The following is a 12392-nucleotide window of genomic DNA, read 5'->3' as shown; positions in this document are numbered from 1 at the left end:
TGAAACCTTTAATTGAAAATACTTCCCATATTGTTTGGCCTGTTAATTTTAGTTCTATCTTACTTCATTTATTCTGCTATTTGTGACATCTTCTCAGAATACTCAATTGAAGCAGGTCAGCTAATGTGTTTGTGCCAAAGATAAAGGTAACTGGGTGTTTATTATTGTTAATAAACACTAATGGGAAACCATAGAAGTGTGCCCGCAAAAAAGCAATTCAGGAATCTTAACAACATGGATCAATTGGTTGGAATGATAAACGTGACTATCTTTTCCTTATTTTCTTCTTCTTCTTTCCAAGTTGGGCTGGCATCTGAAGAATTTTAGTGTTCTTGTTAGTGCACTAGAAATAAGTATTAAAACTCACCAAGTATTAGTAATCTGTTTCTCATACATTCTCATATTTCATTTTAATTATTAAAACAGCCATTTAACATCGCTTTGGCTCACTACTTCATCTGTAAAGCTGGAATAATATATATCTGCCTTACACGTGTGTAGCGTGTGAAAAGGACAATGAAGTGCTGGATGTGCAAAGTTATGATGTTAATTAAAAACACTTAGATCAAAGTGAAGTTCTGGAACTGCTCACAGTTTACTAACGTAAACCATTAAAACTGGCTTTGTGTTTCTGGTTGTTGTTTACAGTAACGTCATCGCAATGCTGTTTAATCAGGAAGGAGGCATGGTGACTAATAAAGATGGAGAAATAGTCAGAGAATGGAGATGGCCTCAGGTGGGAAAGCTTAGTGATCCAGTTGTAATGCAGGTAATATTTATCGGGTTAATTTTTCTGTTTTTGTTCTCTCCTTTTGCAATAAAGACATTTCCCAAAGGGCAAATTTAATTGCAAGGATAATACGACCTAGCACTTTCCATCTTCTAAATCTTTACAAAGAATAACTAAGGAACACTCCCAACAATCCAGGTGTAGCAAGGTAAGTGTTGCTGTCTGTATTTTACTCAAGTGGAATCTCAGACAGGAAAAGGGTAAGTAACTTACTCAAAGCTGCAGAGAATTGGTGTAAGGGCTCATGACTTCTTGAGGCCACCAGCCCATCCATGCACCTAGGAACAGTGTTTTAGAACATTCTCTCATTCCTCTGTTAAAATACAAGTGAGTTCTCATTTAATGTACCTTTTGTATGTTTTTAATAGCAAACAACTGCTGAACCTAACATTAGGGCTGATCCAATTCTCATTGACATCAATGGAAAGACTCCCACTGACTCCAGTGGTTGTTGGATCAGGCCCAGAATGCTAAAAGATCCTTGAAATTAAGGAAAAATCAGGGATACATTTGGTAGAGAGGCCCTGAAAATTACACAGAACACCAAAGCATAAGTTTGAGTACACTTTCAGGCAGTTGGTAGGAAAAGAAGAGGTGTCTTTTGAGGTATTTTTTTTAACCCAGTTGCATATCAGTTTAAACTTTAAAGTTTCATACAGAGAAAAGCTTTCAGTTCCATTTAATACTGCCTCCTAGAGGATGACTGGTAGGAAAGGAGAGGAAATTGGAGTGACACTTCACTTGTTGCCCTGCCTTCCTTTCACAGACAGCACCTGCCAAGAGCAGCAGCATCTTTCCCACCCTGGAAAGTTCCTAGTGCATACCTCACTTTCTCTGCACTTTCTCCCAGCCCTAGCAGCTTCCATCACCTTCCCAAATCCCATTCATAATTTATTCTGTATTTAGGAAAGAAGAGAAAACAACCATCCCTTAAATCTATATTGCTAGCCTGACAGATAAGTGTCCACTTCTAATACTTAGTGGCCTCGTAAAGGCACACTAATGCTGACACGGCAATGGAGAAAAAGTAGCTTACATGTGTTGATAGATTCTTAAATTAACTTGTCAAAAACCTAAGCATCATCGTAGACAGCTGAAAGAAAATATGTGCTCTCTTGAATACAATTGTGGGTTGAGAAGATAAGATGTTGGGCTGTATTTAGAAAGGGATAGAGAATAATACTGAAAATATAACATCATGTACACCAATGATACACCCTCTCGTTGAATACTCTGTTCATTTTGGTTACCCTATTTCAAAATGGATATAGGAGGAATCAAGAAGTCCAGAGAAGGCCAGCAAAGACTACTAGAGACACAGAAAGATTTCTGTATAGCAAGAAATTAAAATGATTAAGACTATTCACTTAAGAAAAGAGACAAATAAGAGGTGACATGAGACCATTACATGGTTTAAAGATCAAATGGGCACCCCTGTTAACCCTTTCATAATAAAACAACAAGGAGACACCCTAGTAAATAAAAAAAACAATTTTTAAAATATTATTAAAGGAAATATTTTTCTATGCAATGCAGAATTAACCTGCGAAACTCACTGCCACAAGACATTACTGAGGCAAAGAAATTATTACTTTAAAATTGGACATTTCCTTGTATAAGAATATCCACGTGCTTTCTGCAAAACTTTCCTGGAACATTTTCATACAGCTCAATGGAGTTATGCTTTACTAAAGAGCAGTCACCCTAAACATTTGCTACCAAAGCCCTTAAGTGTGCCTTGAAGAAAAGAATTTGCAAATCTACCAACCACACACGTCAGGTCAGATTTTGTTGCTTGTTACTTGACACACAACTACTGGCAATGTGATTAGTACTTTATACAAGGTATCCATTCAAGGAGCACTGACAGAATGACAGGTAGCCAACAAACACAAGTAGTTTCTGTTTCTCAGTTCACTTTACCTTAGGTGGCAGCCTAAATCAGGGAGCAGCTGGGACCAATCCCACACAATGTGTGTGATAGGTCTGGTACAGCTAACAGATTGCCTTTTAGATAGGTGGTACAAAGGTGTGGTTTTGTAGTGGGTGGTTCTGAGTTCCCTCTTTACTGCTGCCATGATGTTCCAGTATAATGACAACAATGAAGTCCTAGGAGACCATGGATTTGTGACAATATATTACACGACTGAAAAGTGCAAAACAAATTTTAGACCCCAGATACTGTCTAAGTTCTGCTCATCCACACCTACAACCAAGCCCAAATGCCAAGCATAGTGTAGAATGCTTTTTCCTTATCTGTGCCTGAGTCCGTAGGTCTTATACATCTCAAGAAGCAAAGGCACTTTCTTGAGTCAGCTTAAATCAGGGGTAGGCAACCTATGGCACGTGTGCCGAAGGCGGCATGCAAGCTGATTTTCAGTGGCAATCACACTGCCTGGTCCTGGCCCCTGGTCCGGATGGCTCTGCATTTTAATTTAATTTTAAATAAAGCTTCTTAAACAGTTTAAAAACCTTATTTACTTTACATACAACAATAGTTTAGTTATATATTATAGACTTATAGAAAGAGACCTTCTAAAAACGTTAAAATGTATTACTGGCACGTGAAACCTTAAATTAGAATGAATAAATTAAGATTCGGCACAGCACTTCTGAAAGGTTGCCAACCTCTGGCTTAAAGATTCTCATATGTTCCCTGACTAAACAATGACTAGTGCATACCTTCCCGCCTCTCCATGATCCAGATTAGTATGTCCTGGACAAGAATAATCTGTGCAAGGGGTCTGGGGCCATTTCTGGCCAGAATTCATATGCATATAGGGTGACCAGATGTCCCAATTTTATAGGGACTGTCCCAATAATTGGGGCTTTCTTTGTAATATGGGCTCCTATTACCCCCCACCCCCTGTCCCAGTTTTTCACACATGCTGTCTGGTCACCCTATATGCATATTAACTAACTTTACATCATTAACCTTTGTTTGGAGACAAAACCAGAATTTGACTCAACATTTAACTGAAAAGGCTGATCACTAATATCATTTGGGTTGGCTAATCCCAGTTGTTCCTCATTTTAACATTTGGAGGGGTCACACTATGCAGCATCTCCCACCTGGGCCATAAAAATGAAGATTGGGTATAGAACATGACTGCCCTTTTGTCTTACTCCAGGTTAATGACTACATCACTGTGAGGATTGCAGGGCGCTTTGCTATTAGCTTGGTCTACAAGTGGCAACATGAAAGTGTGCGGTTGTCTTTGTCACCACTACAAGGTGTGGCTCTTCCACAGTTAGAAGAACTGGTATGTTGCAACTGCTTGCAATCAAGGCCCATTAAAAATGTCAGTCTGTCTACAGCCTGTGAGACCTAAGAGTCTTCCCTGAGTCAGTAGCCCTTAATATTATCTCTCTCCCCCTTTGCAGTCCCTGCTAATAGATATAGATAAATATAGCTCTACTAGGAGCCTTTATTTATTAGCAGTCTACCCCTGACTTCACTAGAGATGCACACTGACTCAATTAGAGGAAGAAATCTGGAAAAAGTGAATTTGTAAGTGCAGCCACTCACCCTGAAATATCTATTTTGCAATGGAGTTAAAATCAGACTGAGAATCTTTCAGATTGTTTTAGAAATTAACCCTTTTTCATATATGTGAACAAAAAATTGGGAAAAAAAGGATAGTTTTGATTCTTATCTAACAATGCAACTGACCTGACTGTTTCTTAGAAAACAATTTTTATTTTAGAAAAAATTCCAGGAACATTAGCATTTAATAGGGCTTTATTATTGGCAAACATAGCAAAAATACAACTATCAACAGCTTGCTCTTGGCAGGGACTATCACTTACTGTTATTGATATATGCGTTTGTATCACAGAACTGCCTAGAGGTCCCAGTCAGAGGATCCGGGCCTCGTTTTGCTAGGCATCCTACACATATATAACACAAAGGTGTATTTGTACAGCACCTAACACAGTCTGACCTTAATTCTGATTGGGGCACGTCTACACTGCATTGTAAACCTGAATCTCTGGGACCCAGGCTAACAGACTTGGTGGGTGCATTTAACAGACACCCCCCCCCCCCCCCCACAGCAGCGAGTCTCAGAGCCTAGGTCAACTGACTCTTGCTCATGAGGTGCGCACTACAGGGCTAAAAATAGCAACATAGATGTTCCCACTTGGGCTGGAGCCTGGGCTCAGTCCCCCTCACTGGCTCTCAGAGTCCAGACTCCAGCCCAAGTGGGAACATCTATGTTGCTATTTTTAGCCCCAGTCAGTAGATCTGGGCTCTCAGACTCACTGTCACAGGTATTTGGGGGTTTCTTTTGTTGTTTTTGCAGCATAGACACACCGAACATTTCTAAGCCCAGGCCTGAGTGTCTACACTGCATTGTAAACCTGGGCTTACAGTTGCTGGACCTGGTCTCACAGCCATGCTAACATGTCCATACTGCACTACACAGACCTTCTGACGCGAGTCTGTAACTTGAGCTGCAGCCACACTGCAAAATGACAAGGCTTTGACCTCAGTCAAATGAGACTTGGGCTCTAACCCAACTCCCTACCAGAGTCCTAGGACCTGGGTCCCGAGTGCTTGCTTATCTGAGTCAGACTGATTTGTCTGTGGACAGAAGGGAGGCCTGGGCTCAAACCTGAGTCAGAGTTCAGGCTTAGTATGCAGTGTAGACATATCCTTGATGCTACTGGAATACAAATAATAAACACTTTGTGTTTATCCAGCCCTTAGTAATTGTGTAACATATCAAAAAGCTTTTTTTTTTTTCCTCTTTTTTCCAGGGCCAGATACTCACCAAAGTTAAACTTTCATCCAAATCAGCTAAAGAATTCTCTAAAGTAAGCAGGAAAAAAATGAGCGAGAAAGAAACAAAGAAGGTTCTAAAGAAAGAAGTAAGCAGCAATCAAAACTCAATATTAAGACAGCTAACAATCTTACTGGAATATTTTTGCACCTCTTTCTTTTTTTACAATTGCTTGTTTGCAGCTGTAAGTCAGTCTTTCCCACACAACCATCTTGACACTGAAACTTTAAGATATTCCTCCCCAGTTTGTTTGTTTTTTTAGGCCTACTGAGGGTAATGCCCTAAAACTGCAAGACCAGATCCTCAGTTGGTGTAAATTGACTTCAGTGGAACTCTGCTGATTTACACCAGGTAATGATCTGCCCCATGGCCTATTATGGAAGTGGCACAATTTCTGGTTGGTTTTTTGGATGCTGCTATGACACAAATAATAATCTATTACTGATTACCAGTAATCTATTGTCTGATAATCCTCTTGGATAACAGGGTCCAGTTAAGTACATTTCATCCACAGCTACAGCTACCATTATAACGTATTTCGATATTCACTCTTGCCAAGTGGCTAAGCATTAGGTATGAAATACCTAGACTCTACAGGTTAGAATCCTGTAAGCATTGACTCAGCTCTTCTGTGGTAGATAAATGAGGGGCAGTGAAACAAGAGGGCAGTGGAAGCTAATGCCCCTGATCTATGTTTCTGCCCTTGTGCGACATTCCCTGCAAGTGGCATCGAGGTAAAAGCAGGACTTGGAAGGCTGGAGTAGATGCTATAATGCTTGGGATCAGGCCAGGGAGCAGGTAGAAAAATGCTCCCGCTGCTGAGGCTCAGTAGCTGCCCTCGCTCCTCCTCCTGTCACTGACACCCCGACCGTTGCCTGCTTCCCATGCAGACGGCCACTGTTCAGCACCCCCCATTCAAAGCACACTTCTGTTGCCTCTGCAATAAACTGAGGTCCATACAGTTTAGTGAATGGGGCTCCTGTGTATGAAAGAGGTATTTAGGTGCTTAACTCTCATTTAAATCAATGGGAATACAGGTGAGGATCTGGGTCTAGGTGCTTAAGTCATGTCTGGAAATGGGACTTAGGTGCTTTTGAAAATTTGATCCCTGAGCACAACTGTGTCATGCTAGTTAGTCAATTACAGTTTTGGCTTTTAGCCAGCTACTGGATTTACAGACGTAACTCAAAGATTACTTTTGGTTTTATTGAAAATAAGTTTTTTCTGTATTTTGAATTTATGTTGCTAAGCAGTTTATGCAAATAATTTTTGGTTCATTTTTAGCGAGTCAGTTAAGTACATACAGTAGGAGTTAGCTCTTTTCATGACTGTTATTTCCAATTAGCTTGGAGGGTGAACCATTAGACACGCATAAAAATTAGACTTTAAGCTTCCTGTCTCTAAACTGATAGATGTTGATGGGTTTCTCAGCAATGCTTAACCACTGCACCCACATTCACTCACTCTGTCTTGTGCTTTAAATCTCTGTATTGCTGTTGGAAGCAACAATTCAGATTTAGAGATAAATACAATGCATCATTACCACCTTGCTCAGAAAGCTCTTTTGCAATCTGTTCTTCTTTGAAGGGTCCATCGTATGGGTAATCCCCATTAACAAATTAACATTAATACTCATGTTCCCACAGATGAGAGAATACACTTTTCATTGTGACTGTGTCTACATTAGACAACTTAAGCAGTACCATAAGGATAGCTGCAGCGTTAAGTACTTACATTGTACTGTGATGCAATTCCAAGTGTAGTTTTACCCACATCCACACTAGCTCTGTACTACACTACTGCAATTGCACTGTGCTCCAGGTATCGATCCTGCGGTTCCTAGCACAGTTCACCGAAGCAGTGTCATTTGAGACATTCTGAAAGATGGTCTGGGAACCCAGGGGAACTGTGGGAAGAAAGGTCACACTTCCGTGAGTTCCCTTGAGGAACTGCCCATTAGACCCCAGGTAGTGTAATTTTAAGAGTATTTTTTTTAAATGAAGGGCAGGATGAGCATTTAATCCCTCACTCCTGGCTCAGCAATGTTTTATACTTCATTGTGTCTGGATCAGCTGCCTTATAAGATCTCATTCTGACACCGGGTTAATTAACAAACTCCAGCTTTATTATGGCTGCTTACAACATGGCTTCTTCAGCCTCATGGCTTCTGAGACAGTTCCCTAGGAGGTGCATTTCCAAATAGTACCCCTCAGAAAACAGTATGCGGTCTGCTGGCACTTTCATAGATTCATAGACTCTAGTACGGTGTAGTTCACTGGTGCCTCCTTGGTGATGTCTTCCTCCCATCCGGTCAATGTCAGTCTCTAGGACTGGTGTTACTGGAGTCTGTCAAAATACCCTCTTCCTTCTGTCTTTCCTCTGGTATGTCCCTGATGTTGTCTGCTTCTAACAAGTCTGGCTCAGAATTTTCCTGCTGTAGAACCCAAAGACATTTGTTGTCCACACTGTCTTTAGAGGTTTCTTTTATTTTTCTGAGGTGCCTATGGTTTTGCCTCACTATCTCTGTCGATTGTCCATTTACACTTGATATGATCTTTGGTTTCCTGGTTGCACTACAGTAGCTTTGTGGCAGAACTTTATCCTGTTTTGTTAATGGTTGTTTATATACTTTGTTGCCTGGCTCCAGAGCTGTCAGATCTCTTGCAGATGTGTTGTAGTAAAACGCTTGTCTTTTTTGTTGGTTTCTCCATATTTGCCAAGTGAAACACCTGAGTACCCAGAGTACTTCTGTTTGTTGGCAAGAGTGTCTTAGGCCTCTGACTCATCAATATTTGTGTGGGACTAGAATTTAGGCTGTGTAATTCTACAATTTTGTAGGCTCTGCAGTTCATCTTTCAGTGGCTGTAGGTATTGCAATAGGTACTCTTTTTTGGCAATTTAACTGGCTTCACACTGGCATCAATCTCTATTTAATAAACATCATGTAGTGGTCTATCTCCTTGAAACACGTCTCTATAGTCCCGCCGTATCATTTCCTGGTCCCATCCAAGGTATCTTCAGTCACCCTGCTATCCACTTTCATTATGTTTTGAACTGTATTTTTATCAGGTTCATGGCTTAGGCAGCCTTGTTGCCCAGAAATGGTACTGTTGTCTCATCATCTATGACTACAAAATCCAGTTTCTTTTTGTTCCTTGCATTTTTAAAAATTTTTACATTTCCCCACAGGCTTTTAATGTGGTATGGTTGTACATTGTTAACAGATGGTTAGTCTCTTCCAACCAAATATCTGGGTTTATCAGACAGATCAGGATGACGTTACAACTTGCACCACAATGTAATTGAAATCATATGACTTTCTTCCCAGGTAATATGGCTGCATACAACTATTTCTGGTGCTTACTAGGGTCTTTTTGCACTGTGTTTACCATCTGTTTGGTAACCCACATAATGTCCTCACACTCACTGCTGCTCTCTTTGATTACTGCGTACACTTTAGATTTCTTTTTCTTCCCTCTGGACAAACACTTGGCTGCAAAATAATTACATTTATCACAGATATGGTATTTTCCCCATAAACTGGACACTTTCCTTTCTGTCTTGTGTGTTTTCTACCACATTATTTGCATGTGTCTGTACGCTAGTCATCTACTAATGTTGCATTGGATTTTGATTTCTTTCTTATGTATTTCATGGACCATTTCTGCTGACTGCTCTCCCAGGGTTTGGATCCTCTCTTTGGATAGCTCTGCAGCCCTGCATATCTCCAAGCTTTCCCCCCAAATTAAGGCAGTTTCCCATAGCACCTGGTCTCGTACTTGTGAGTCTCATATCCCACATGCTATCCGGTCTCTTATCAATGAATCTCTAATATTTCTAAAATTGCAACTGGCTGCTACACCTTTTAAATCAGTGCTCTACTCATCTCCCCCACCCCACACCTTCTTGATCCCACCATTTCATTCTTCCTAGGGGGATCCGCCCTGGTAAAGTGGATGGGCCAGGAAAAGGCCATGGTCCCCAGGCTCTCCCTGTTCCGGCACCACTGAATTGCAGGTTTAATGCCCCTGGAGGCTTCAGTCCTTCCATTATCTGTTATCAGCCTTATCTTGTAAAACAAACAGTGTACTCACAGCAGTATTCTGCTCTTTGCAGTGCAAGTCTGAACAGTCTCTCCCGTAGTCTAGGCCTTGATTAGCTCTGCCACTGTGTTTTATGCTTCATTGTGTTTGGATCACGTACCATATAGGATTTTAATGTGATGCAGGGTAAAAAACTCCAGCTTTATTGTGACTGCTTACCTCATGGCTTCTTCAGCCTCATGGCTTTTCAGACAGTTCCCCAGGAGGAGTCACTTCCAAGCAGTTCCCCCCAGGAAACAGTATGCTGCCTGAAAGTGTCTGCTAATGCTAGCCTATTGGTACAAGCAATACAGGGCCGGCTCCAGGTTTTCTGCCGCTCCAAGCAAAAAAAAAAAAAAAAAGAAAAAAAAGCCGCAGCAGCGCAATCATGCTGCTCCTCTCTTCGGCGGCAATTTGGCAGCAGGTCCTTCGCTCCAACAGGGACTCACCCCAAAATTGCCATCGAAGACCCGGATGTGCCGCCCCAGTAGCGGCCAGAGCACCGCCCCAAGCTCCTGCTTCCTTAGCTGATGCCTGGAGCTGGCCCTGAAGCAACAGCAATTTGTGCTGAAGCTTTCTGAAAATCTGTTACAAGACTTCTGAGGCAGCTGCATCAAGGCACTGGAGAGTGTTCCTCCTGCAGTGATTCAGAAACTGAGAACAGCAGTAGGTAAAGTTTGGCTGCAACAGTCACATGTCTCCCCGCCCCTTCTAAAGTAGCCTGTTCTGGGACTTGATGTTAATCAGCTGAAGTGCTGCTTTTGGGCCAGGTGTAGCCCAGCCAAGTGAGTCTGCATGTTTTCAATGTCAAGTGCCAGCAGTAATTACTGCTTTATTCTGTTGAAGCTAATGCTGGGACCAGGGTTTTCCCCAGAAATTGAAATGGGGGTGGGGGAAAGAGGAGTGTTTGAATTTACGGGAGGGGAGGGGGGAAGGGGTCAGGGCTGATGAAGGTTGAGACCTTGAGGGTGAAGATGGGCTGTATGGCACCATAGTAAAAACCAAAAAATGTTTCATGAACATTTTATTAGATTTAACTCATGTTTTAAAGTCATCACACAAATTAAAGTTGGCTACTCAATCCTTCTATGAAGCACTATGTCTACTTCCTTCTTAGTTTCTTGTTATAATTTTGCACAACTCTGTTAATGAACTTCTTGAATGCAATGTGTTCATCTTTGGTGGATTCTCATGTGTCCAGTACTTCCATTCCTTCAACTGATATGCTCATTAGTTCTTTCACATTTCATTTAGTTGATCAGGCAGAAGGCGACTTCTTTCAGAACACAAAATTCTATTCAGTGATGAAAAAGAGTGCTCAGTTGTAGCTGTTGTGACTGGGAGTAGGCAAGAGATGAATTCCTACTTCTTTCGTCCCAGGAAACATAGCTCAAAGATCAGGTCGAGCCACTAGTGATGATAAAAAAGATGTTGAAGTCAAACCTTCATTCATTCATCGTATGATATTCCACTCTGTGTTCAAATTCTCTATTCTGTCCTGATCACATGACAGCCCCATTGCTGATAGTGCCTCACTCCACTCAACTGTCAGTGTTTTGTAGGACAGGGATCTGTAAAAGCTACATAGAGTTTGAGTAGAATCTAGAAGTTGCTATTGAGATTTTTAAGAATCAAGTCTGTGTACTTTTTCAGTTGTCTTAAACACTTCTTGTCCTCTTCACTTAAGGATTCAACATAAATGCCTTCATTAGTGAACTTCTCGACTGAAGTCTTTGCTTCTTCTAGTATTTTTTCAATATACAGCTCTCTGATTGATCCAAATGTAGCTTCCATTGCTGGACAAAGATCTGCTACTCATGTAGCAGATGCCTGGATGGCATTGTTTAATGACCCAAGTGGTTTCAACAGTAGACTGACAAGAGAAAGAGAGAATGGCAACACTCTTCTCTGAAGATAGTAGCAAAAGTAATCTACCAGCCTCACTACTTAGGCCTGGTCTACACTACGTATTTAAACCGAGTTTAGCAGCGTTAAACCCATTTAACCCTGCACTCGTCCACACAATGAAGCCCTTTATATCGATATAAAGGGCTCTTTAAACTGATTTCTGTACTCCTCCCTGACGAGGGAAGTAGCGCTGAAATCGGTATTGCCATGTCGGATTAGGGTTAGTGTGGCCGCAATTTGACAGTATTGGCCTCCGGGTGGTATCCCACAGTGCACCATTGTGACCGCTCTGGAAAGCAAGCTGAACTCGGATGCACTGGCCAGGTAGACAGGAAAAGCACCGCGAACTTTTGAATTTCATTTCCTGTTTGCCCAGCGTGGAGCTCTGATCAGCACGGGTGGCGATGCAGTCCCAAATCCAAAAAGAGCTCCAGCATGATGGACCGTATGGGAGATACTGGATCTGATCGCTGTATGGGGGAGACAAATCTGTTCTATCAGAGCTCCATTACAGAAGACGAAATGACAAAGCATTTGAAAAAATCTCCAGGCTATGATACAGAGTCCACAGCACAGGACAGCACAGTGCTGTGTGACAAGCGTAATGGAAAGCCAAAGAATCAAATGGATATGCTCATGGAGGGAGGAGGGGGTACTGAGGACTCCAGCTATCCCACAGTCCCGCAGTCTCTGAAAAGCATTTGCATTCTTGGCTGAGCTCCCAATGCCTGAAGGGTCAAAAACATTTCCCGGGTGTTCAGGAACTATAGCTCATCAATTTACCCCCTTCCCCCTCCCCGAAAGAAAGGGGAAAAAAAGCTTTTCTCG

At 41.7% G+C, this 12392-nt stretch overlaps 1 protein-coding gene across 1 annotated transcript in view; it reads left to right on the top strand.

Moving 5' to 3' along the window:
- Window positions 1-12392, top strand: part of LOC116835628 (uncharacterized protein C3orf20-like) — a 54983-nt gene that overhangs the window by 1257 nt on the left and 41334 nt on the right. The window contains exons 2-4 of the mRNA XM_075067092.1: window positions 649-769; window positions 3922-4053; window positions 5552-5662. Coding sequence (XP_074923193.1) covers window positions 662-769; window positions 3922-4053; window positions 5552-5662 — 351 coding nt within the window. The 5' untranslated portion in view covers window positions 649-661. The remainder of the gene's footprint in view (window positions 1-648; window positions 770-3921; window positions 4054-5551; window positions 5663-12392) is intronic.

Source organism: Chelonoidis abingdonii, chromosome 1 (genome assembly GCF_003597395.2).
Source record: "Chelonoidis abingdonii isolate Lonesome George chromosome 1, CheloAbing_2.0, whole genome shotgun sequence".
Taxonomy (NCBI): domain Eukaryota; kingdom Metazoa; phylum Chordata; order Testudines; family Testudinidae; genus Chelonoidis; species Chelonoidis abingdonii.
Note: the sequence above shows the minus strand (reverse complement) of the source record. Positions and strands in the feature narration are given on the sequence as shown.